This window comes from Portunus trituberculatus, chromosome 44 (assembly GCF_017591435.1).
Source record: "Portunus trituberculatus isolate SZX2019 chromosome 44, ASM1759143v1, whole genome shotgun sequence".
NCBI classification, from domain to species: Eukaryota; Metazoa; Arthropoda; class Malacostraca; order Decapoda; family Portunidae; genus Portunus; species Portunus trituberculatus.
Genome location: NC_059298.1, coordinates 875,001 through 901,727, shown reverse-complemented (window position 1 = coordinate 901,727; position 26,727 = coordinate 875,001). Strand labels below are relative to the sequence as shown.

At 44.2% G+C, this 26,727-nt stretch overlaps 1 protein-coding gene across 1 annotated transcript in view; it reads right to left on the bottom strand.

The window, feature by feature from the left end:
• Positions 1–5,449: 5,449 nt before the first annotated feature.
• Positions 5,450–26,727, bottom strand: part of LOC123519074 — a 119,082-nt gene continuing 97,804 nt past the window's right edge. Inside the window, exon 5 of the mRNA XM_045280260.1 lies at positions 5,450–5,689. Within this exon, the coding sequence (XP_045136195.1) occupies positions 5,455–5,689 (235 nt within the window). The 3' untranslated portion in view covers positions 5,450–5,454. The remainder of the gene's footprint in view (positions 5,690–26,727) is intronic.

Sequence of the window (26,727 nt, the reverse complement as noted above, 5' to 3'; positions counted from 1 at the left end):
CACACACACACACACACACACACACACACACACACACACACATCTGTCAACAACCAGCCGCAAGCAGCACCTGCCGCCTGGGACATTTGTTGGTTCTTGCAATTTCACTGTTCAACAAGAGGGCTTAATCAGCCCTCACCTGTCACCGTCTGGCCGCCGCGCCTGCTTGTATGCCACGATGCCTGAGCCGCCGACGGGTTTAATTAACTCTTCGAACTTCAAGTGTTGACGGGCGGGGAAACCCATTAAGTTCATTATTTATCTAAACCTCTTTCATCAAACAAAGTATTACTTGTTATGAATCTCCACTTGCTGCTAAGAGAATCATTTTTGCTATCGCTACTACCCCCACCACCACTAGTACCACTACTGCAACAATAAACAGCCACTACATCCTCCACCACCACTACCATTATTACTACCACCACCACCACCACCACCACTACCGCTACTGCTACTACTACTACTACTACTACTACTACTACTACTACTACTACTTACTATTACTACTACTACCACTACTGCTACCCCTCTACTACTACCCCTCTTTTACTACTACTACTACCCCTCTACTACTACTACTACTACTACTACTACTACTACTACTACTACTACTACTACTTTTATGTGGTACGGGAAACCGGCCAAGGGCAACATAAATGATGAAAAAAACAGGCCCATTGTGGTGCTAGTCCCTAAACAAGTCAAAAGAAAGGGGACTACTACAACTACTACTACTACTACTACTACTACTACTACTACACAATATGTAATAGTATATTTAACACTAGTAATATTTTCATCAATATCGCACCAGAATAGCAACAATAACGATCGTATCTATGAAAAGAACAATGTTGCACCGTGAAGAGAAGAACAGCGCTAACGAGGAGGAAGTGGAAAGAAGCGAATACAACAACAACAACAACAACAACAACAACAACAATGGCAACAAAAATAACAGCAGCAACATCAACAATTACAATAACAACAACGACAACGAAGAAGCCACCACCACCACCACCACTAGACAAATCATAAAAAAATCGGCCGTAATATTCAAAATAGAAATAGTGAAAAGAGTGGCCAGAAATCGCGTTTTCTTTTGCTCACCACTGGGTAACCTTTACTCAATATTCTGTAACGCTATCTCTCTCTCTCTCTCTCTCTCTCTCTCTCTCTCTCTCTCTCTCTCTCTCTCTGCCTAGCCCAATTTTGTATATAAATGGACTAACAACTGGGCGTGGTTGCCAGCTACACATGCCAACTTTATAGCATAGAAGCACTAGCAACTTCCAGAACAGTTTTCCACCTTTTGTAATCCACTTCTCTTATCCCATCTCCCTCCCCCACTCTCTCTCTCTCTCTCTCTCTCTCTCTCTCTCTCTCTCTGACAGGAGTAGGAAAGGACAAGGAGTAAGGAGTGGAGGAGGGAGGGATGTCTGGGAGGTTCATTCTGTCCGCACTTGCCTGTGTGTCAGTTGTTCAGCCTCGTAATGGAGCGTTGGTACAAAGGTTCAAGAGGGACGGGGACAAACGGTAACCGGGGCCACGTCACGGCGTCGACAATTAACGTCAGGACCCACCACCACCCGCAGCCTAGCCCGACTCATTTTTTATTTCTGTATTTTTCCATTAAGGCGAGAGGAGATGGGAGTTCAGGACGAGCTGCTCTTTGTCCCACTTGTCTGTGTCTAATTGTCTCCCCTTTTGTGTTTCGGAGGATCCAAGCAGCGTGGGTCATTACCGGGAGCATACCTGTTATTTCCTACCGAGACCCACACGGCCCTTAGTCTAGTCATGAATAACCTTAAACTGACTTCATGATTAATTCACTTTCCTGTCCCTCCGGCTCGTCTCCTCCTACCCACGCCCTCAGCAATGCCACGGCGGCCAGTGGTCAGCTACCGTCCGCCGTTTGGGAACCTCGTAAGCCGCGCCATAACTGAGGCAGATGTGCGTCGGCCGCGGCTGAGGTGTCACTGAAGAGGATAAAGGAATGAGAGGGAACAGCGCTTTGTGAGTGTGGGAGAATGTGAGGGAAGTAAAGATGTGAGAGAGAGAGGGACCGCGGAGTGTAGAAGTACTGTATTTGACATTCTGAAGAGGAAGTGAAGTGGGTTAGGATGAGGAGAGTGTGTAAGGGAAATGTGGCTGTAAGAGTGAGGGAAAGCAAAGTGTAGAAGTATTTTGATATTTTGAAGAAGAGCTGAGTGGGATTAAGGGAAAAGAAGGAGTGAGAGGTGTCAGAGGTGTGAAGGAGTGCAGGAATGCGGAACGATGAGTGTGAGTGTGAGTGGAGTGTGGGAAAGGAAGGTGGTTGTGGAGGCAAGCGGAAGAAATATGACAATAAAACGTCAATGCAAGTCGTTAGCTCTTGAATATAGTATGTGCTTCTCTAATCTGAATGTGAAGTCACCATATAAAAAAAAAATTCAACGTGCCTGAAATGCTTGTCTGAGCCGGAACGAAGAAAACAGTCCACAACTGGTTACGTGTCCGGCAGATCCATTCCCATGATTGCATGACACTGGTAAAAAGAAGTACCTGTTTTGATACGTATAAACTCAGAAAGCTTATACAAGTCAGGCTGACTTGTTGTTGAATATACTTTGAAATTTATGATTTGTTCAATTTTAGTTCAGGGCGAGAATGAAAGAAAAAAGCTGTCCATACTGGATGAAGACCTCAGTATCTGTGGTTGAATTTATTGGCAGAGCATGGCTGGTGTCCGAAGGATGTTTTGGGTACATAGTATTTCATTCTAATCAGTTCTCGGTTAAGAATTAAATAAATCCTTCCACTGCTGAGAAGAGGATTTAAATGAGTTGTGGGGCTCGCAGGCCGCAGAACCTCGCGCATGGAATGCGTTACATGACGCAAACATTTTGTTTGCTCATCAGATCCAAGAAAATAATAAGAAAACTCACAGACAGGGATATATTTCACTACTTACCAGTTATTTGCATCTCAGTGTTGCCTTCCCTAGCCATTATCCGCTTAAAATTTTGCGCGGTTTTCAGAGACTCTTACTGAAGCGTGATGCCAGCAAGGGATTAGACATCTTACGGTGTCGCGGCTCAGTGTTGTAATCATCCTTCAGGCGCGGCGCATTCTCTCGGGTCCTGCTTGGTTACTCTTGCTTCAACACACACGAATGAGACCCGGCCAGGGTATAAAAGCCTTGCATTCTCTGCGATCGGTGGCGACTCGAGATCCCTCTTTATAAGGCTGGGGAAGCTCCTATAGATAAGTTCTGGAGGACATGGTGTGGGCGTGCGAGGTGAGGCCTAACGTTGAGAAACCTACAACGCAGAATTAGCGGGTCGGTCTGGAGGCTGAGGTCACTGATGGGCGGGGTTTGGAGGCTTTCTGACGCTAAGGCTGCAGGTTTAGAGAGGGGAAAAGTTTGGGATTTTGAAGATTTAGAAACGATGAAGTAGAAATTCTGTGGTTTGAATAGAGAAAAACTTAAAAAATATTGATATCGCCAGAAAAAAATCAAATCCTGGAGAGAAAAGATCACAGATTTTAGATTTAAGATACGAATAATTTCAGGTCAAGTTAGAGAAATCTTTATCTACCATGCTGCCTTTACCTCACCACCACCACCACCATCACCACAACCACTACCACGATCACCTCTTCCACCACCACCACTACCACTACCACCACCACCACCACTACCACCACCACTATCACTATACCCATGCAGCAAACTCCATCATCCAAATCTTTCGATATTACCCATCTTTACATAATATCCCCACCTCCTCCTCTCTCTCTCTCTCTCTCTCTCTCTCTCTCTCTCTCTCTCTCTCTCTCTCTCTCTCTCTCTCTCTCCTATAAGCTAAGGGAGTTACGTGCAGGTTCCTTAAAAATACTCCGCAGAAAGATCATCGGCGCATATCAGTGGTTTGATGTAGGATGAAATTGCGACCACGAGAGGAGAGGAAGCTGCGGGTGGGGATCTTGGCGGTGGCAGTAAATACGTCGCCGAGATAAAAATCGATATTGTGTTGCGAGTGGGAGATGCTCACTAATCGGCAGTCTTCCTCACCCGAATTGCCCCCTTCAAGGTACCATTTCGAATTGGGTCTCGTGCGTGCGTGTTGTTGATATTTTTTTTCCTTCCTTTCTTCATCTTAATATATTTCTACTCTCTCTCTCTCTCTCTCTCTCTCTCTCTCTCTCTCTCTCTCTCTCTCTCTCAAAGCCCAACCCTAGCGTCTGATGCAGGCAGTCTGGTCTGAGCTGGGCTGGACTGGGCTGGGCTGTGGTACGCTGGTCGAAGGACGCACACAGAACAAAAGGAGACAGAGTTATAGACATGTTGGAGAAGGATATTACACACGGCGAGAAATACTTGTAAGGCAGCGTGATCTAGGACGGTGCTCTCCACAAAGAATGGGACGCTGCCTTCCTTGCTTTAAGAACCGGGGATATATTTCGATACATTCCCAAAGACCAGCTGCAGCGGCGCTCTGGGGATAAGCATACAAATAATGATATGCGTGCGGACAGGAATCCCAGCGCCGCAGCACACCGACATTTGAAGGGCGACACACACACACACACACACACACACACACACACACACACACACACACACACACACTCACACACAGGTATTTCCACCCCGAGTGCTTGTCTTTTGTTATTTTTGTACACTCTAATGAGGCCAAACACGGTCCTTGTGGAGTGCGTCCCTCAGGCATTGCTAAGAGACGCTTTTGGGTGGGTTTATTTTCTCTGGTATCCATTTAAAGCCAAACAAACGTATTGGACTATGAACAGAGCTGAAATTCGCTACCATCCTTCCCAACCCATCTCCCCTGCGGCTGCGTCACCTGCACAGGCTTGTCCCTCCCTCCCGATCCCACGCTACGCACCAAATTAAGTCGAGGCGTATAGTTACTCCATTTTCTTATCGGCTAAAAATGCTTCCTCCAGCCTTTCATTTGGCCCAACCCTAACCCGTGAAAACTGGAGCGCGGCTGTTGCAAGAAATACAGTCTGCAAGCGTGAAGTGAGCATTAGGAAGCCACGGGAGCGTCGGGAGCGTCGGGAAGCCAGCAAACCTTCTTCATAATACCATACGCATGAATTAAGTCGTACGTCACACAGTGGTGGGTAAGAGACAGCCGCGACGAAACAACGCTGAGGGCGGTAATGCGGAGCCAGAGGAGTGTGGCAACCCTCTATCGTTCCAGCAATCTCGAGGAATAATCTAAAGACTTCATAAACACACTTAAACGACGTCTCAAGGCCAGGCCGGCATGCAGGGAGACTAAGCTCGCCTCGGCGGGAGCGGTTAAGGCTTTGCCCGCTCTGAAGGACAAACGAGACCAAAACCTTTCAGCAGCATCAAGGTTTGGTGATGTATGGCATTGGAGTAGCAGAAGGTTCGACTCCCTGGTTCTTCAGGTTGGGCCGCGAGGCTCCTACACTGATTTACGTGACGTGCCCTCGATCGCAACAAGACGTGGAGACATCGCGTGCTAAGCTGGATCTGTAGGGCCGCTCACAGTCTTCGATTAATGACTCTTCTTCAGGGGAAATCTTAAACAATTCTCGAACACTCACCCTATAGCAGACGTGTGTTGGCTGAGTGAGGGGCAGCAGGCCGCGGCAGTGCAGACGGCAGCGTGTTCCTCCAGGGCAGCGTCCCATCAGGGGTGATAGTTGCCTGTCAGGTCAAGGGAGTGTTTGTGTGAGCGTAAAACAAAGTAAAGTATAAGGTATATGTGTAAACGCTAAATTAAGTACACTATCAAAATATGAATGTACGCGGTTCAATGTTTGTGTGTATTATGTGATGTGTATACGAGTGTTTATTTGCGCGTAGGCTGTGTACGGCAAGGTGCAATCAGACACACACACACACACACACACACACACACACACACACACACACACACACACACACACACACACACACACACACACACACACACACACACATACGCCTGAGCTAATTCAGTTTGATTTGAGAAAACTTGAACTGTGATGTACAAAGGGACAAATGGACTGGAACAACTGGATAAGGAAAACACGAGGAAAAACAAGCGCAGTGAGTGAAAAAAAAAAAAAAAATAGATGCTTCACCAAACAAACAAAAATGAAGAGCCCGCACACAATATTTATGGCGGCAATACTGGAGGCGGAGGCGGTGCAGGCGAGAAACACACATGAGGTGACTTAGATAAAGGCTTACGTATATGGAGACAGGAGAACACCACCTTAACTCATATTCTGTACACTGCAACTTCTTAAAACAAATAGATAAACACATACACACACACACACACACACACACACACACACACACACACACACACACACACACACACACACACACATGGCGGAAACAACCTCTCTAAGAACACTCCTCCAAACCAACCAGCTCCCGCCCTTCCTCCACCTCCCGCTCGCTTCCTCGTCAGCTATTCACTGATTGTTCAAAGCATTAACAATATTTTCTTTCCTTCCACAACGACTTATGTAACACTAATGGCCGACGCGTCTGATGTACTCCGATGAAATAACCAAAACAACATTTTCGTCTCTAATCTCGAATTGTTTCGTATATTCTCTCTCTCTCTCTCTCTCTCTCTCTCTCTCTCTCTCTCTCTCTCTCTCTCTCTCTCTCTCTGTCTGTGTGTGTGTGTGTGTGTGTGTATGTATATATATATATATATATATATATATATATATATATATATATATATATATATATATATATATATATATATATATATATATATATATATATATATATATATATATATATATATATATATATATATATATATATATATATATATATATATATATATATATATATATATATATATATATATATATATATATATATATATATATATATATATATATATATATATATATATATATATATATATATATATATATATATATATATATATATATATATATATATATATTTATTTATTTATCTATTTATTTACTTATCTATTGTTAGTGGTATAAGCACTCGCACGCGCGCGTGTGTAACTGATCAAAAGAGCCATTCTGAAGGTAAGAAATTTGTAAGTCTGTACTAAGTTGTACTGATATGCCTTGTACTCGCAAATAAAGAAAATTAATGGATGTAAAATGAAATTTACCCCATCATTCTAAAACCACAAATAAATACTGAAGTGCCCCGCCCCGTCCCGCCTCGCCCCTCCCAGCCTGCCTCCCTTCCCTGCCTCCAGTGTGTCGCTGCATCACACTCTTTATGAAACAATGTCACGTTTTTGCTTTCCCTGCATCATTAACTCTCGTCTCAGAAATCCGCCAAGCTTGTCCTCCAACAAATTTTTCTCGCTGCTTTGGAATTTCAGCACTTTGTTTATACGATTTTTTTTTTTTCTTTTCGGAAACGAGACTAAGCGAGGGCCGGGCTACCCGCTCACCGTCAACACCTCCCGCCGCCCTTTGTTCCTCCCATGCTCCCGACTCCTGCCGCTCAAAAATATGCGGATTAAACACTGAGAGCATTTTTCCTACCAGTGTTAGAAAAATATCTTCGCTAATAACAGTAATCCGCTGCCCGCCACGTCACACATCCCCCCCTCTTGATCAAAAACACAGTGGAAAATATTCTTTTATCTAGGGGAAATTCGCGTGTATTATAAGAACCAGTTTTCGTGTGTAAAGGCGATAATCTGCCCCTTACGAACCGTGAATGTGAGTGGCATTACTGAGGCGTATGCGGCGCTTCACGCTGGCTGAGCAGGATGGGAAAGACTCCGCAGTGAGGATAATGGCAAGATGAGCAGCCTCGCGGCAACCTTACTATGACGGCAAGATAGAAGGGCTGCGTGAGGACGCGTTAGACAGCAACGAGGCGGAATTAACATGCAATGAAACACAGGAAACACGAACGGGGTGCAGAGAAGGGACGACACACGAAACTCACTGATTCAAACATATGTGTCTGGTTTGCTGAAACAGAAGTCATGAATGCTGGAAAAAAAGGAAAAAACGCGCTTCACAGAAGCATGATAATGCATTCAGTAAAAAAGATAAAGTTAAGTTGAGGACGATACAAAAAATACCAGTAAACTGATTATAGGTGCATAGTGCTTGCCTATGTTTACACACACACACACACACACACACACACACACACACACACACACACACACACACACACACACACAAAGGAGACGGAAAATTAAAAGGCACAACAGCACATAACGTGAGAGGAATGGAAGAGACATGCAGTTAGGCGCCGAGTGAAGGTTTGCGGTACAGGAAGGGACAAGGAAAAAAGTCACAAGGGTACAAGAGGAGTCGAGGAAAGGAAAAAAAAAAGATATCTCCTTGAAGAAAGGTAAGATGTAAACTTTCTGGGAGAAAAAAGAGAGGATGAGGGTGGAACAAAAGAAAGAAAGATTGGGGAAGGAAGAGGGATGGAGGGAATAAGATAAACTAATAAAAATAGATAAGTATAAGAGAAAAAATAACTACTGTCCCTCAAGATTTACAATGAACTGAAGTAAAATCCATACTGCATTTTGTTCCTTTATATTGCAGCACATTATTCACTCTGCATTAATATCTAACAAATTGAATATAAACAACATAATACTGAGCAGAACTTACATATTCGAGGAAGCTAAAATGAAGAAGCAAGATGAGTCTTTAGAAGTGATGGTGGGGCGGACTCATGCTGGCGGTTGAGTGAGGCCATTCCCCTCACATTCTACTGCATGAGATTCCCTAAAATAACCATTGTTCTCCCCTGTCATGTTAACCGTGTAATCACGTCACTGAGAGGAAATGTATATACGAAAGGTCCATCAATCCATCCATCATCCTAAACCTGTTCCGTGTCAAGCAGAGAAGCCGATAACCAAGACTCGGTCCACTACGAAAGCCAGGAATACAACACAATGAGGCTGGCACACCACGCCACTGCCTCGCTGCAACTCACCTGTTACAAGCTTGTGTGAGGCTTACATTAACAACTGTCTCTATGGTGACATGGACAACAGCGAGTCAACATAAGAGTTAATGTTGATGTTGAAATTTGTAATAACTTCACACCAACGCCACTTGATTTTAAGCCGCAACACAACCCAGCCGCTCTAACCACACAGGAAGGTGTGGTTAGAATAGTTACCGACTATTAGTTCTGCAGTAACTTGAATGACAACAAGGTATTAAGAGCCAAGAGTGAACAATCTGTCACCACATCACGCTTAAGCAGCTTCACTTTAAGCCCATTAAGAGTGGAGGACGAATGCATCTGACGGTCTATGCAGTAGTTGCCTGAACACTGCACTGGGCAAGTTCATGTCGTGGGAGTAACATTACAGAAGCGCAGCGTTATCACGAGCTCGCCAATAAGAACACCTCAGCAGCCTCCAAAACACTCATACGAAACAGATATGACGTGGCTGCTCACGTGGATCTGCCGTGAACTGAGACATCTGAAGGACTCACTATGGAGAAAACATGTGGCAAAATTATGACGATGAACAACAGAAGCAGCAGGAAAAATAAAAATCACAACAGCAGCAGCAACAACAGTGGAACAAGCGGGAACCATAAATAACAACAACAACAGAAGCAGCCATAACACTAATAATGATAATAATAGCGATAATGATGATACCAACAACAACAACGATGATAATGATGATAATAAAGTAATAGAGATAATAATGAAAATAATATTATCAATAATATTAACAACAACAATAATAATAATAATAATAATAATAATAATAATAATAATAATAATAATAATAATAATAATAATAATAATAAACAATAAAACAATACACAGATATTTATGATGAGAGAGAGAGAGAGAGAGAGAGAGAGAGAGAGAGAGAGAGAGAGAGAGAGAGAGAGAGAGAGAGAGAGAGAGAGAGTGTGTGTGTGTGTGTGTGTGTGTGTGTGTGTGTGTGTGTGTGTGTGTGTGTGTGTGTGTGTGTGTGTGTGTGTGTGTGTGTGTGTGTGTGTGTATGTGTGAGATGCATGAGAGGTGGTGGTGAATATTCATGGTGTACACACAGCTCCCCTCAGCCCTGCACCTCGGCCCTCCAGGCACCTCGAGACAGTGGTGGCGAGTCCTCCCGTCATCGTCAGCATCATCACAGTCACATTCGTCATTATCACAATTAATTTTTGTTAACATTTTATAAGTACAGATGGTGGGAGGAGGAGGAGAAGGAGGAGGAGGAGGAGGAGGAGGAGGAGGAGGAGGAGGAGGAAGAGAAAAAGCATTGCAGTCAGTAAATGAATGTGTATCAGTCAATCTTTATTATGAATCAGGAATTTCTCAGTTTTCACTAGCGCCGGAGGGTTTTATCGCTGCCTTGGAGGATGTGGTCACTCTGTTTGCAACGGTCACTAGTCTTCGCCACTCAGGGTCCAGACGGTGGAGGAAATTTAAAGGTGCGAGATTTTTTCCTGGGGAAGGATTGATGAAATGTTGAATGTAGCCAATGAAGTCCACTACGTTCAGGCGAGAAACACTGAACGTTGGTCCTGGGATGTTTTTATCCTTGTAACCTTGTATTGACAGTCGAAGGCGGTGGCGTAGTGGATAAGGTGGTGAGCGTGGGATCGGGCAGACGTCCATGCGCAGGGGTCAAATCCCACCACGTGGCGTCTTGAAACTTTGTCATTTGTCGAGTGGTTTAAAGTTACCTGCATGTCACCATGATACCCAGGTTCTAGGTGGAGGTGTAATTGCCTAACACCAAAGATGCGCTTGGGTGGTGATGTGGGCCCTAATATGGGAACCACTATAAACAAAATTGCCTGCGCCGCTGGAAGCTGGACAGCGCTTCCCATACTCTTCAAAGTATACCTACACACGCTATGTGCCACAACATTAAAAAAAAGGTCAGTCTTTGCGTATGAGGATCCGCTGAGTCATGGCATTCTCATGACTTCATTACAGTATGGAGATGGCTCCGGTAAGTGCCGCCACTGCTTCACTGATTGGAGTGGGTTCGTGGTGTTACTGTAGCATAATTATTTCTAAAGTTTTGTGGGACTAGTGGTCACTCACTATCAACCTGCTATTTCTAACCTTCCTTAACTCAGCCGCCTGTTTCTCATTTATTCTTTGCATGACTGGAATGGTGCGGCACCATGTCAAGGCACAACAAAACCATGAGGAGAAAAACTGCAGGCAGAGCGTTTGCGTAAGTGATTCAATACGCAATGCTGGAGGGGGCGTGGCGTGCCGTGGGATGGGTGCCGAGGGCCAAGAGCCGCCACAATGTGTGCGTTGAGGCGGCCAGTGGTCAGCTGCAGAGCGTGTCGCAGCAACTACCTGGTGGGCCTAATGAAAGCCTTGCAGCACCAGCAAGCAGTGTGGGTGTGCCGCAGCGCTGCCTGCCATTAGAGGAGAGTGGATGCTCTGAGTGTTGTTCCTCATTATGTACGTACAACTTTGCTTGTGTCATTAAAGTCAAGGTCAGTGAAATGTACTTTGTACTAACCATGGTTACACTAACGTGTGTGTCAAGAAACGCGACGGTCAAGCTAGGAGACCACCTCGGGCTGTGTCTGACTATTGTGTGTGTGTGTGTGTGTGTTTCAGACGCATCTGTACCTTCGCTGTATCTTCGCTATGGGCAAATAAATGACTTTGTATTGAAATCATTACATTTACATATTATGTTACTTTTTCACGACAAAACACAAAGGAACCATAACACAATGTGCCTCCGTGGGCTGCGAAAGCGTGACGATTTGTGGAAGTTTGCGTAGGGTATGTGTGGTGTGGCTTGGACCCACAAATTTTCATGTCTCCCTGAAGCCGTTGCCTGCGGTGCTGTGGGCCGCCTATCACTGTGGCGTGTGCGGAGCTGCGGTGGGGCTTGGGGCGGGCCAAATATTATGCTCCGGCAGACTGAGTGATGGTCTGAGCCCAATGAAGAAAGCCCGCGAGGCGCAGGGACGTGGCTAGCTAAGGGGAGAAGGAGAAGCTGGGTACGACGGGGCTAGGACGGGGTACAGAGGAAACGGAAGGACGCTAAAGATGCACACATGAAATAGAGGAGGAGGAAGTAGGGAAGGAAGAAGAGAGGAAGATCGAGAGGGAAGGAGGGACGTGTGGAAGTGTAAGATGTTTGTTATGTGGATCTAGCAGAGTTGGGTGACGAGCGAGAGCAAACAAGAAATGTGGGGAAGAAGAGAGGCTCGCAAATAGAAACTGTATAGATGAGGCAAAGGAAGAGGTGGAAAATGAGGAGGAGGAATGGCTGAGGCGGTAATGATGATGTATGAGGGTCAGTGGTGTGGGGGGAGGGTAGGCATGTGTACTCCCCCAAAGGACCAATACTCCCCCATCTCCATCCACCTCTCCCCCAGCCACCCTCCACTAACCCTTCCTTCGCTTCCTCACGCCCCCTCTGCCTTCACTCTGCTTCTCCCGCATCCTTGCCTCCTCCGTCTTACCTTTATCCTTCCTCTCCCATGCCCAAATACAAACTGAGACTCGTGCTTCCAATGACTGTCTCTCGTGATCAGATGTTAAATATAAAAAAAAAGTCTTGATTTGCCTTTATTTTTGCTGGAAAGAGAGAGAGAGAGAGAGAGAGAGAGAGAGAGAGAGAGAGAGAGAGAGAGAGAGAGAGAGAGAAAGCACTTGTCTCGCTTTAACTAATTCAATACTGGGAAGCATTTTTTACTATGAGTTTTGGGTACGATCAGACGATTTTATTTACATTAGGAAGACTCTATGGAGGTCGAAAGATTAATGGTCACGGTGTTTACTATTTCAGTCCCAATATATGTTTCTCAAGCTGTATAGAATCACCAAATAGTGACCTGAATGGATATAAAAACAAGCTCTGGTAGTGAAGAGATTAAGGATGCAGTTGGGTTCATGCGTGTCTTTAACTTTAATTTTTCAGGAGCATGAGCTGAATTGTCAAGCTATAATGAGTGCCAAATGTCTTCCCACCTGCCTCAAAACACCCCAGCTTGGAAACACGTGGGAAAAATAAAGGACTTAATTCATAAATGTCTATATATTCATAATTCTGAACCAATACTGTCTTACAAATAAATGAGAACGACGTTTGAGAGAAAAAGAAATGATAAAAGAGAGAGAGAGAGAGAAAAAAAAGAAATACGCAGGCATTCATCTTTTTCTTCCCATAATGCATCTCACCAAAACTCACTGAAATCTTAACAGTATTTTATTTATCCAATTTTGCCATTTTTTCAGTGCAATTTGACCATTTTTTTTCCTGTATATTTCAAGAACTATCATTTACTATTTCTCATACCACATCTATCATTACGACCCTCACACACCTGGTGCATAAGTGGCTACACAAGATATTAACCCTGGCTGCTTCTCAATGCTCAAGAGAACACACAGGAACACAAAAGACAAAGAAAAAAAGGAAAGAGAAAAAAGCCACAGGATCTCAGCACCAATATAGTACGTGCGATAAACTAAGCTGTCTGATCTGTAGCAAAAGAAGTCGAAATAAAAAAAAGTAAAGTGTTCAATCGCCTTCTAGAAATTGTGTCTTTTTTGCTTATTCGATCTCATTATAATTGCCATTTTCCTTTATTTCTTTCTTTCTTAATTCTTCAACCCACATTCTGTCTGACATTAATCACCCTTATAAGTCGCGACTCGAACGTAGAAGTCCTTTTCTTTTCTTTACTAACATTTCTTTATTTTTTTTCTTAATTTTTCAACCCACATTCTTTCTGACATTAATCATCCTTGCAAGTCGCGATTCAAACGTAGAGGGAGTTTTCTTTACTAACATTTCTCCTCTCTTCTCCTTTCCGTGACAGCAAACAGGCTCGTGATTCTCCTGATGAAACTTTCCTTAAATGTGTGCCCTTCACTCCACATTCCTCATAACTCACGTCTAACCCTATTTCAATCTATATATCTCTTCTATAGTTCATGCCCGTATATCTAGCTTTCAGTACTTGATTTCCTGCATATTTACTCCTTCAGTCTCTCATCTAATGCTACTACCACCCAGGTCACAGTTACGCAGAACAACTAGAGCCGCTATTGTTGCGTTTTTCTTGTCCCTACATTTCTTCTTAAGTTCATGCCCGTATATCTAGCTTTCAGTGCTTCATTTCCTGCATATTTAGTCCTTCAGTTTCTCATCTAATGCTACCATCCAGGTCACAGTTACGCAGAATAACTAAAATCGCTATTTTGCGTTTTTCTTGTCCCCATGAACAAAACTTTTTTTTCTCCTTACTCAAAGCTTTCAAAATCTTCGCTTCTTCACCCATACACCTGATGTGTTTTCATGCATACCACTCCACCAAATGTAATGCAGCCTTATCACAGTGTCATTGTTACACCACTTATGACTGTAATATTGCCTCCACCTCCAAGTTTTCTTAACCCCTTTAGTACTGGGACCTTGAAATTTGTGCACGATTAGACCATTACATTGACATTAGAAAGGGTTTATGGAGGCCAGAAGATTAGTGGGCAAAGTCTTCACTATTTTGATTCCCACATAAGTTTCTGAGGCTGTACAAAATCACCAAATACTAAGCAGAATGATTATGGAAACACGTCATGGTACTGAAGGGGTTAATATACTTCAATACTTAATGTAGGAAAAAAACAGCTTTCACTAACTACATCTTGATAAATTAAAATTGCCTTCACTCTAAAAGGCTATTTTCAGTCATTCTCAGTCCATAGACATTATCAGTCGGTGCTTTTTTCTCACTGACGGTGCACAATTCCTCTTCAACTATGACTCAGAATCATGAAAATACCTTTTAAATTTACTAAGCAGCAGTTGAACCTGTAAAAAAGTAGCCGAGACAAGGCGCCAAAATGTCTGAGAACACGAACCACTGATAAAAGAGCGTAGTTGACTAGAAACCATAATGTGATCTAGTCAGCCAACACACTCATTGTACCCTGCTGTTTGAACTTAGTTACGGAATGAATTATAGACTGGGTGTAGAGATAGACGATAAAAAAAAGGCAAGGACTGAGAAACTTTTTTATTTTCTTTTTTCTTACAGGGATAAATTAAGGCACGTATTAACATAGTACTGAACTCCCTCAAGACTCGAGTCGTATAGAAAATTGCAGCACTTACTCAGAAACTCGTACAGGGGTGATTGCTCGTTGGGATTACAAGTAGAAGAGAGAAACTTTACGCGATATTCTCGACGTAATACACATACATTTACATTCCCTAGAAAGACAGAGTGCAAGATGACCTGCTGCACAAGTCTTGACGCGCATAAAAGGATTTCAATAGCGCTGCATAGATGATGTTATTACACTAAATGATCAGGTCAGAATCCGTCAGCAATGGGTTCAAGTTATAAACATTCATATTTAAGAGGGAGAGAGAGAGAGAGAGATAGGCAGATGGCTCACAAATAGGGTAGTGAATGAGAAGAACAGAATTAGCAGCTGTGCATCATCAAGTGCGAAGAGGATGCGAAGCTTTAAGAGAAGGTTTGATAGATTTATGAATGAGGATGACGGATGGGATTCAGTTTACAGGAACCGCCTCATGCTGGTCTTATTTTATCGTTATTATTATTATTATTATTATTATTATTATTATTATTATTATTAGTAGTAGTAGTAATAGTAGTAGTAGTAGTAGTAGTAGTAGTAGTAGTAGTAGTAGTATTAGTATTATTAGTAGTAGTAGTAGTAGTAGTAGTAGTAGTAGTAGTAGTAGTCGTAGTAGTAGTGGTAATACTAGTAGAAGTGGAAGTAGAACTAATAGTAGTAGTAGTAGTAGTAGTAGTAGTAGTAATATATCATCATAGCATTAATATCATTGATAGCAACAACAACAACAACAACAACAACAACAACAACAACAACAACAACAACAACAACAACAACAACAACAACAACAACAACAACAACAACAACAACAACAACAACAACAACAATACCAACAATAATACCAACAACAACAACAACAACAACAACAAGCTGCTTCATTGATCGCACTCTGGCCGGTAGTTCATAAGGGAGATGACAACGTGGGAACACCATTGGACAGGACAAGACCTTCAGAATCTCTCAGGAACAAGTGTGGATGGGGCAGCAAACACTCCTGCGCCGTGATAATATAGTACAAGTCCACAAATGACATTACTGTTGCTGTTCTTCCTTCCTATTCCTCAAAAAGCCGGCCCGGACACCCCAGCCGGCAAAACTGCAGAGAAGTAGCGACAGAAGAGCGGCCATTTACTTAACAATTCCAGCCTCCCGTGCTTTATCAACAGTAGCATAATGGAAAGGTCAACTGTTTGCAAAGAAAACCATCAAGATTTCTTTGCTTCTTTTACATTACAAACGATGAGATTAAAAAGGGATATTTTCTTTACCCTTAAAAGGTATTGGAATAAGTAACTACGCTTGAGAAAGGTGTTATGGTGAAACGCGGAAAAGAGTGGAATCAGAGAGTCATTGGGGCTGTTTGTCCGCACTCGAGAAGAAACTGTCCACAAAAGGAAGCGTAAGGAGGGAGAGGGTCTACTCCTTCCCACTAGCTCTCCCTTGGCTCAGGTATACTGGTGAATAGTCATGATCAAAACCCTCGGTCCATGGAGGCAATGTGCTGTGCTGGTGGTGCTGGCGTGGCGTGGTGCTCAGGCCGCCAGGGAGACGAGGAGGCATCGAAGGGACCGCACCACCACCACCACCACCACCACTGCAACCACTACTATCATCAACATCAAAAATTACATTATCTACCAATGCTACACATTCAACACACACACACACACACACACACACACACACACACACACACACACACACACACACACACACACAGTAAAAGCACGAAACAGTATGCTAATCGATTCACTGACCTAATAACTATAGTGATGATAGTAGTAGTAGTAGTAGTAGTAGTAGTAGTAGTAGTAGTAGTAGTAGTAGTAGTAGTCTCAGTAGCTGCAGTAGTAGTAATAATAGTAGTAATAGTAGTAGTAGTAGTAGTAGTACTATTTTTTTCATTTTTTATAGTAGTAGTAGTAGTAGTAGTAGTAGTAGTAGTAGTAGTAGTAGTAGTAGTAGCAGTAGTAGTAGTAGTAGTAGCAGTAGTAGTAGCAGTAGTAGCAGTAGTAGTAGTAGTAGTAGTAGTAGTAGTAGTAGTAGTAGTAGTAGTAGTAGTAGTAGTAGTAGTAGAAGTAGTAGTAGTAATAGCAGTTGTTGTTGCTGTTGTGGTGGTGGTGGTGGTGGCGTTGATGGTGATGATGGTGGGGATGGTGGCCAATGGAAGTAGTGTTGGTGGCAATAGTGGTGGCGATGACAGTGGTAATGGTTGTGATGGTAGTTGTAAAGTCAATGCTAATGCTGATGATAGTGGTAGTGGCGATGGTAGTGGTGGTGGAGGTCTGAAATAAGGCCATGGGGAGGGTAGGGGTAGTGGGAAGGTGGGACACGCCGTACAGGGGCTGGGCAGGACACGGGGCGGCACCTACACTGACATCTCCCCTTCTCTCCTCCCTTTGCATGTTCCACTCGGCTGCTCTATCTCCCCAGACCAGCGAGAGAGAGAGAGAGAGAGAGAGAGAGAGAGAGAGAGAGTCGATAACGGTTTTCAGACAAGGGTATAGAGAGAAAGGAAAAGGGATGAACAATATGTGATTAGGTGAGTGGGACTGAATAGATTTGGTAATGCTTGAAGAAAGTGGAAAATGATGAAATGATTCGAGACGAGAGTTTTAGAAAGTGTGGTGGTGGTGGTGGTGGTGGTGGTGGTGGTGGTGGTGGTGATGATTATAATGATGATGATGATGATGATGATGATGATGACGATGGTGATAATGATAGTACTAACACAGATTTCAGTAATACTCGTAACAATGATAATAAAAACGATGATGAGAGAGAGAGAGAGAGAGAGAGAGAGAGAGAGAGAGAGAGAGAGAGAGAGAGAGAGAGAGAGAGAGAGAGAGAGAAAGACAGAGACAGAGACAGAGAGAGAGAGAGAGTTACCTAAAACTAAATATACATAAACATGCATTAACCAGAATAAAATATAGCAGCAAATGATAAGTAACCTTGAACCACACATTCCATACAACCACACAGTACAACACACAAAAGAGGGTCTATCATACTGCCTCACGTAGAGAACAATGTCAGTGATACGTACATCAAGGCATGTCTCATTATTTCACGTAAGAATAATAGTAGTAATAGAGAAAAATACTGTTAGCGGTAAAGGAGGACAATGTTAACCCCTTGAATACCATGACGTGTTTCCATATTCACTGTGCTTACTGTTTGGTGAGTTTATACAGCTTCAGAAACTTGTGTGAGGGATTAAAACAGTGAAGACTCTGGCCATTAATCTTCTGACCTCCATAGACCCTTCCTAATGTCAATAAAATGGTCTAATCGTACACAAATGTTAAGGTAAAAAATGTGTCCCAGTACGGAAGGGGTTAACAGGCACAAGAGCGTCTCGGATCTTTTATGTTACTGCACGTAAAAATAATGTTAGTGGTACGTGTGAGGAGTCCTTCAGCGCGTTACAAGTCTGCTGCACCCTTGCCTGTGGGCATGTGGCGAGTCTCCTTCAGCCTTCAGTAGCCGGGGAGGCCATCCAGGCACCTGCAACCTCCATTTTCTCGCTCATAAACACGTAAAAACTCACCACATGAATAAGCGGATGAATGCATACTAGTACAAATATATATAAATAAACGCAGACAGCTTCACCATTCTCCATGCAACCCACACACACACACACACACACACACACACACACACACACACACACACACACACACACACACACACACACACACACACACACACACTCAGAGTTTTTATTGCTTTTATTTTTATCTTTATTTTTTTGTCTCACGCTGTACCCATTGGCCATGCTTCCCACACCCTTTTGATGGATTCTGTAGTAAGAATTCCCTTGATAACCTGCCCTCACTTCATCATCCTGTATATTTTTCACACCATTCGCACTTTTTTTTCTCTCTCTCTCTCTCTCTCTCTCTCTCTCTCTCTCTCTCTCTCTCTCTCTCTCTCTCTCCCCTCCCGTCCCATCTCGTCTCATCTCATCTCGTCCCGTCCCGTCCCGACCCGTCCTCGCTCTGTGCTCATTCTCCTCGCAACACATACCACATTGACTCACTCCGTACATTTTTTTTTCTCCCTCTCTCTCTCTCTCTCCTGTCCCGTCTCGTCTCGTCTCGTCCCGTCCCGTCCCGTCCCGTCCCGTCCCGTCCTGTCCCGTCCTCGCCCTGTGCTCATTCCACACGCAGCACATAGTACCACATTGACTCACTCCGTACAGTGTCTCATCTGGCGTGTTGTATTTTTTTCCATCATCTTTTGCCCTCCTTCCTTCCCCTCTCCTTCTGAAATAAAGACAAACACTAAGGAAAAGAAAAAAAATAAGAATACCAACCCTGTAATTTAAAAAGCATAATAAGACAGTAATTTCCATTTACACTGGTGCCTCCGACCTTCTTCCTTTCCTTAACCTTCCCTCCTTCCCCCTTCGTCTTCCCCCCATGACCGGCAGGTGTGTGTGTGTGTGTGTGTGTGTGTGTGGCGTGCCTCAAGGGGTCCCTCCTGATTCGGCTTCATGATCCTCTTGTTCAGAAAGCTTACTGGTTCATCTGAAGCTTGAAAGGTTTGGTATGCCTCTCTTCGAATGTATAAGTGATGAGAGAGAGAGAGAGAGAGAGAGAGAGAGAGAGAGAGAGAGAGAGAGAGAGAGCAATTAACAGACAAAGCAGTAAAGAGAAAGTAACAAAACAAAATAATAAGGGATGACTTCGTACTAAAGGCGAGAAGTAATAAAAAAGACATGAGAGGAAGAAATGGAAGAAGAAGAGGAGGAGGAGGAGGAGGAGGAGGAGGAGGAGGAGGAGGAGGAGGAGGAAAACGACAACAAAGAGGCCGAGGGACTGACAGATAAGAGAGGGAAAAAATAGCGGTTGGAGCCAGGACAAAGAGAGCAAAGGAAGCGGAGAAGAGAAAACGGGATACAGCAGGGAGAGAAAAAAACGGAGGCAAACTATGAAGAATGGAAAGGAAGAAGGAGGAGGAGGAGAGAAGAGGGAGGTGGGTGGGAGAGACGAGGAGGAGGAGGAGGAGGAGGAGAAGGAGATGAGGAGGAGGAGGAGAGATTTAAGGAGGAAGAGGAGGGAAAGGAGACTGGAGGGAGAAGTAGGGTAAAGAAGGCCTCCACCCAAGACGTGGCCAGCAAGTGAGGGAGTTAAGGGAAGTGAGGAAAAAAGGCGAGGGAGGAGGGACAGGATCATTAACTCTTGAAGGCACAGGTAATGGTGAGCCTCCATAACCATCACCCTCTGGTCCTAGCTACGCCCATCTGATACAGGACACGCCCACACGCCCCTACGACTACAGCCACGCCCTTGAGACTAGCCAAACCCACGCCTAACAGACATAACCTGCGTCTCTTTTTTTACTGAACGCACACTCCCTCACACAAAAGCTTCTTCTGACATAACTCACAAGCCTCGTCCTTCAAACAATAGCCACGTTTCCTAGCTCGAGCTCACGTCCCTCAAAGCAAAGCCACGCCCTCTGATACGACCCACGTCTCCACACACACGACCCACGCCCCTCTAATGCAGGCCTCAGCCACCGACACAGGTCACGGCCCCTGATACGCCACGCCCCGTGACACAGCCCTCAACCACTGATACACCCCGTGCCCTTTGACTCAGCCCACCTCCCTTATATAAACTCGTGGGACCAAAAGAAGGAAAATAAAGAGGTTCATATACTTTAGAGTGGTACAGGATGGAGGTGTATTCTTTCCACACCCCTACACACCCACGGGACTTTCTAAACACCTCTATTTATTCCATAAGTTTCGTCATCTATCACTAAAGATTTCTCCGCCCTAGTCGTGGTGTTATAAGGTATTTTTTATTCTCTTATTTCATTCTTTGTATTAATGTTTCCTTGTATATGTACGTGTTTCCTGCAAAACATGTAAATCATTTATTTCTCTTTTAAAATGTTTTCCTACACGACAGTTGTGTGGGGAGAATTTAGTTCTGTAGCTGTCACGCTTTCCCATTTGTTCAGACTACGTAGTTTAGCACGAGTTAAAAAAAAAAAAATTCTACTGGCGTCTGTTTCTCTAAGGCATGCAAAACCGAAAAGTAAAATACCCATAACTTTAATTCCCACGTGAACCGCAGCCAACATTACCACCATCACCACCATCACCAACACAACCACCAGTGCGGGCCTCCAGGAAACGCACGCCACTCATAGTTCCCCGTCATCTGGACCCACCCAAGCCTTGTGATGGAACGCAGCCAACACTCCACCAGCTGCCGCACGTCATGGTATCTCGGCGCCATCGCAGAACAAGGCACGGCTCTAGGAACGCCCTCCACCCGTGCAGCAGCTATCCCGGGAAGACCTTTTAGATCCCAGTCCTCGAGGGTAACCTTCAGCAGGGCCATCAAAGAGTTCAAAGGAGAATTTCTGGGTCAGTGAATTCAGGAGAGGAAAAAAAAAAAAAAATGAGTCACAAAAAGATGGAAAGCAATAATGACAAAGATTCATAGAAATTCCTGGAAAGTGGTGTGTGTGTGTGTGTGTGTGTGTGTGTGTGTGTGTGTGTGTGTGTGTGTGTGTGTGTGTGTGTGTGTGTGTGTTTGTTATCTCATCTCACACCAAAGGGTAAATGTATGAAAAGAACGAACGCCAGAAGAAGGTAAAGAAAGATAAGCAAGATGAGAAGAGAGAGAGAGAGAGAGAGAGAGAGAGAGAGAGAGAGAGAGAGAGAGAGAGAGAGAGAGAGAGAGAGAGAGAGAGAGAGAGAGAGAGAGAGAGAGAGAGAGAGAGAGAGAGAGAGAGAGAGAGAGAGAGAGAGAGAGAGAATAAGAATAAGCAAGTAAGGATGAGAAATAGAAGCAAACCAGTGTGAGTAAGCGAACGCGGACGAGTAGGTGGAGTAAAGGAGTGAATTAATGAGTTCGTGAGTCGAGAGAGAGAGAGAGAGAGAGAGAGAGAGAGAGAGAGAGAGAGAGAGAGAGAGAGAGAGAGAAAGGGAGAGACAGGGGGAAGCGGGCACTGGGATAGGAGTCTACATAAGTATGCGAGCTTATGGCAATGTTTAGCTTCAGGCAGCCAGTAGATATTTCCATGTGAATAAATGCGCGGGACGGGTGGCGGGGGAGCGCTGAATGTTGTGTACACGAGGAAGGAGAAAGGAAGGGATGGATGTATAGAGGCGTTGACGAAAGGAGGGAGAGACCAGGAGGAAGAAAGGTAGTCAATGAGAAAAAGAAATAAAGAAGAATTTAAGCATTGAGGGAAACGAAAAAGGAGATGGGGAGGAAGAGATTATAAGGAAGGAGGGGGGAAAGGAAGGAGGGATTAAAAGGAAGGAAGGAAGGAAGGAAGGAAGGAGAATACAGGAAGGGTAAGAAAAAAATTGAAGGTAAGACATAGAAGGAAAGGAGAAGTAAAGAAGAGAGGAAAGAAATAGGGAGGAAGCAATGAAGGAGGGAAGAAGAAGGGTGAGATGTAGAATGGGAAGAGGTAAAGATGCATAAATGAAGGGAGGATGGAAGAGAGGGAGACAAAAAAAGGAGGGAAAAAAATGTAAAGAGGAATATAAGTAGGAAAGGAAGGAGGGAGGAAGGAGAGAGAGAGACTGACGAACAATGAGAGAGGGAAGTAGAGATTGTGTTAGGAGGAAAAAATCGAGAGGTAACACAATGGAAAGGAATCTCAAGAACAGGAAGTAGAAGATTAAAATTCAGATCAAACAGCTGAGCAAGAGCAAATTTTCTTTCTCCTCCTTTTCCTCCACCACCTATTCTTTCTTTTCCTCCTCCTCTTTCTACTTTTCCTTCTCCATCTCTTCTTTTTCTCCTCTTCCTTCTCCTTCTCCTCTTCTTTCTCCTCTCCTTTCTCCTCCTTCTCTGTGTAAAAGATTAAAATTCTGACCAAACAGCTGAACGAGAGAAGGAGAGAGAAGGGGGAGAATCAGAACAACTCGTAACATAACACCAAGATAAGTGAAGTTATAGAGAGGACACAGGAGGAGAGGAAGAATAAGATGAATGAAGTCTGTGACCGGAAGGAAGATTACGAAGAGAAAAATGAAAAAAGTCGATTATGAGGAGGAAAGGAGAGAGAAAGGAGTGAGTTGGTGAATATATGGCAAGACCAGAGAGGCACGTGTATGTGTGTGTGTGTGTGTGTGTGTGTGTGTGTGTGTGTGCAAGGCTACCTACAAGTCGCGTCTGTTTTAAGTAGTGAGGGGCCAGTCTTGTATCTCCAGCTAGCCACAAGTGAGTGACGCTGCTTCCTAACTGGGGCCACCTTCAGTTTTTGTGCTGGCTGGTATGATAATGTGTGTTGATTTATATAAACTGATTTAGAGGCGTGCAGTCATGCCTTTAGCTCGTCAGACACACCGCATTAAACCTTCCTGTTTGTATACATCCATCCCTCCAAACCCGGAATTATTGACGCTCACCAAATTAAGTTTCTTCTTGAGCCGAGGCACGCCACGGATGAACCCAAAGATGCCCAAGGGAGAACCGATAGATACAACCCATGACACTCCTTCGGGCACTGCATTGACTCCCTTGCCCCCCTCACCCTCTCATATCCTCTCCTCTTCTGCCCTCCAAGCTTCTCTCTCTCATTTTGACTTATAATTCCCTTCCCTTTCTCTACTGATTCATTCCGTCCCTGTTCTCCGCCTACGACTCCTCCCTGTCCTTATCTCGTCCCTCCGGTTACCTGTATATCCTTCTCTCCATATCAGTTCCACACCTCCCCTCTCCCTCCTCACCGCTGCTCCGCCTCTCCGTCCCTCCCTCCGCCCGTCCCCGACAAACCTGCTGGCTCGGTTTATTTATACGGTCCTCAGACAGATGGGGCGACCTGGGAATGAGGAGCATTGAGCTGGGTCCGTGAGTGTGACCGCGAAGGTGATGGTGAGGCTCTGATAACGTCCAGCGCCCCTTTCCAGACACTTTCATTATCATCTTCGTAAAAGTGGCTGCCACGGCAATACATATGCGTACACAGCTCTATTTTTTCTCTTTTTTTCGTTTATTCTCATTCTAATTTCTTGTGTCTCTTTCGTCAGCCACTTACTTCCCTAGCGATCCTTCTGGGGCGGCGCGGCGCTCGTGCTAATTCTCTATGGCCGCTGGTCGATCAGGGCTACTACTCCTTCTTTCCCTTTCTTTTTACTTTCCAGTCAAGGCGGTGGAGATGACACGCCTTCAGAATTGTGGAGCTTGGACGTAAATAAATATATGTAAAGAAAAAAATAGAAAAAACAGATACTTTTTGATGTACGTTAGCTGTCTTAGTTATGTTTGTTCTCTCTTCGTCTGCCTGACTGCCTGCCTGTTGCCTTGCTTATCTATTTGTCTGTCACACACACACACACACACACACACACACACACACACACACACACACACACACACACACACTACAGACTAGAGATGGTTGGGTGAAGGTTTAGCTCTAGCAGACGCGGTGAAAGGTTTGAATAATCTCAGAACTGGAAAAAGAGGACCCGTCTTGTCTGTCTCTCTTTCCCAATGTGGCCCCGTGCGCTGGCTGAGTGAGAGGCACTGGTTATCAGGCGGACTTATCAAACACTTCCCGGGAAAAGTACGGAGTGGCCGGTTCCTGTATGTTACGGAGGTGCAGATGTACTCGTATTTGTAAGAAGATTTATGAGGAATATGATACGTTCGAAATTATATGTAAATGTTCAGTCTCGAAGGGTGCAATGGTTTGGAAATAACATGCAAAGAGACGATGAGTACGTTGGGCGAAGAGTGATGGAGACGGAGGTATCGGGCAGGAGGAGAGAAAGGCCAAGGAAACGATGGGGAGATACTGAGCTGCAGGATGTGAAGGCGAGGAGGATGCAGGGTGAGATCCTGTCGGGTGGCAATGACTGACAAAGAAGCAATGACCTCAGATAAAGTAAGGTTGGTTGGCAGACGACCTTCATTGGTACGGACACTGTGAGTCATCATTGTTACCACAACCATGAACAATACTGCTACCGCTACTGCTACTGCTATCACTACCATCTCCTTCACCACCAGCAGCGGCGCATTACCAACACCACCAACACCGTCATTACTACAATAATAACAACAACAACAACAACAACAACAACAACAACAACAACAACTACTACTACTACTACTACTACTACTACTACTACTACTACTACAAATACTACTATTACTACTACTACTACTACTACTACTACTACTACTACTACTACTACTACTACTACTACTACTACTACTACTACTACCACTACTACTATAAAAAAGTAGTAGTAGTACTAATACTACTACTGCTGCTGCTGCTGCTGCTGTTACTACTACATTTACTGCTGTTGTTGTTGTTGTTGTTGTTGTTGTTGTTGATGCTGCTGCTGCTGCTGCTGCTGCTGCTGCTTCTACAAGTGTAGATACGTATCATTTTGCCAATTAGCCCAGTAAGTAACACTAGACCACGATCTGCTTTTGCTCACCATCTTTCAGAGAATCGGTGTGTTCTTGACGCGTTTCAAATCTTTTTTAGTTTTGCAAAATTGCATTCCAACAATACTCGCATGTATAAAGTAACAGATTCATTCCCGCTCTGATTCGGATTGTTTCAATAATTGTGTAATTGTTTCAAAGCCAGTGACTTGAAGAGGCTCATGAAAAAATATATGTTAACTTTCTTCATGGCGATATCAAAAAAGAATATGGAAAAAAAGGAGAGAATAGAAGTTAAGAAAGACAATACGATTAATAGAGAAACAAAGAGAATAACACACACACACACACACACACACACACACACACACACACACACACACACACACACACACACACACACTGAAAGGAAACACGGGCCTGAACAGAAGGATCCTTGTTAGCGCGTCCATCGCCATCATCAAAAGGTGACTTCATCATCAAACGGATGGAGTACACACAGGGACCCCGAGCTCTTGTTGCTGCCTTCCACCTTTCTCCGCCTTCCCCTCGCCCTGCTCCTCCTTGTCTGCTTTTTTGGTCTGAAGTATAACGAGGAAGAGGAGGAGGAGGAGGAGGTATAGAGGTGGGAGGTCAGTTGTGTTGCTTTCATTAAGAGGATGCTGTGTGTTTGTCCTGGTGGTGAGTGGTGGCTGCGAGGGCGTGAGGGCCGCGCTAGGGGGACCAGAGTGGGAAGGAAGTGTCATTACGTGCTTTGCTGCGTACGAAGTGGGGTGGATATCTGGTAGCTTCTCACATACTACAAACATGTATGCACACACGCACATACGCATGAACGCAAACAAACAAATGAAACACACACACACACACACATACACACACACACACAAACAAACACACACACACACACACACACACACACACACACACACACACACACACACACACACACACACACACACACACACACACACACACACACACACACACACACACACACACACACTCGCTTTCAAGTCTCGCTCAGCTTAACTAAGTAACTCTATGTCGGTCTCAGTCACTACTAACAATAACCTTTACTGGCAACGATTCAAATTGATATTTTCCTTTGTCGCTTAAATATTATACATACACACACACACACACACACACACACACACACACACACACACACACACACATACATATATATATATATATATATATATATATATATATATATATATA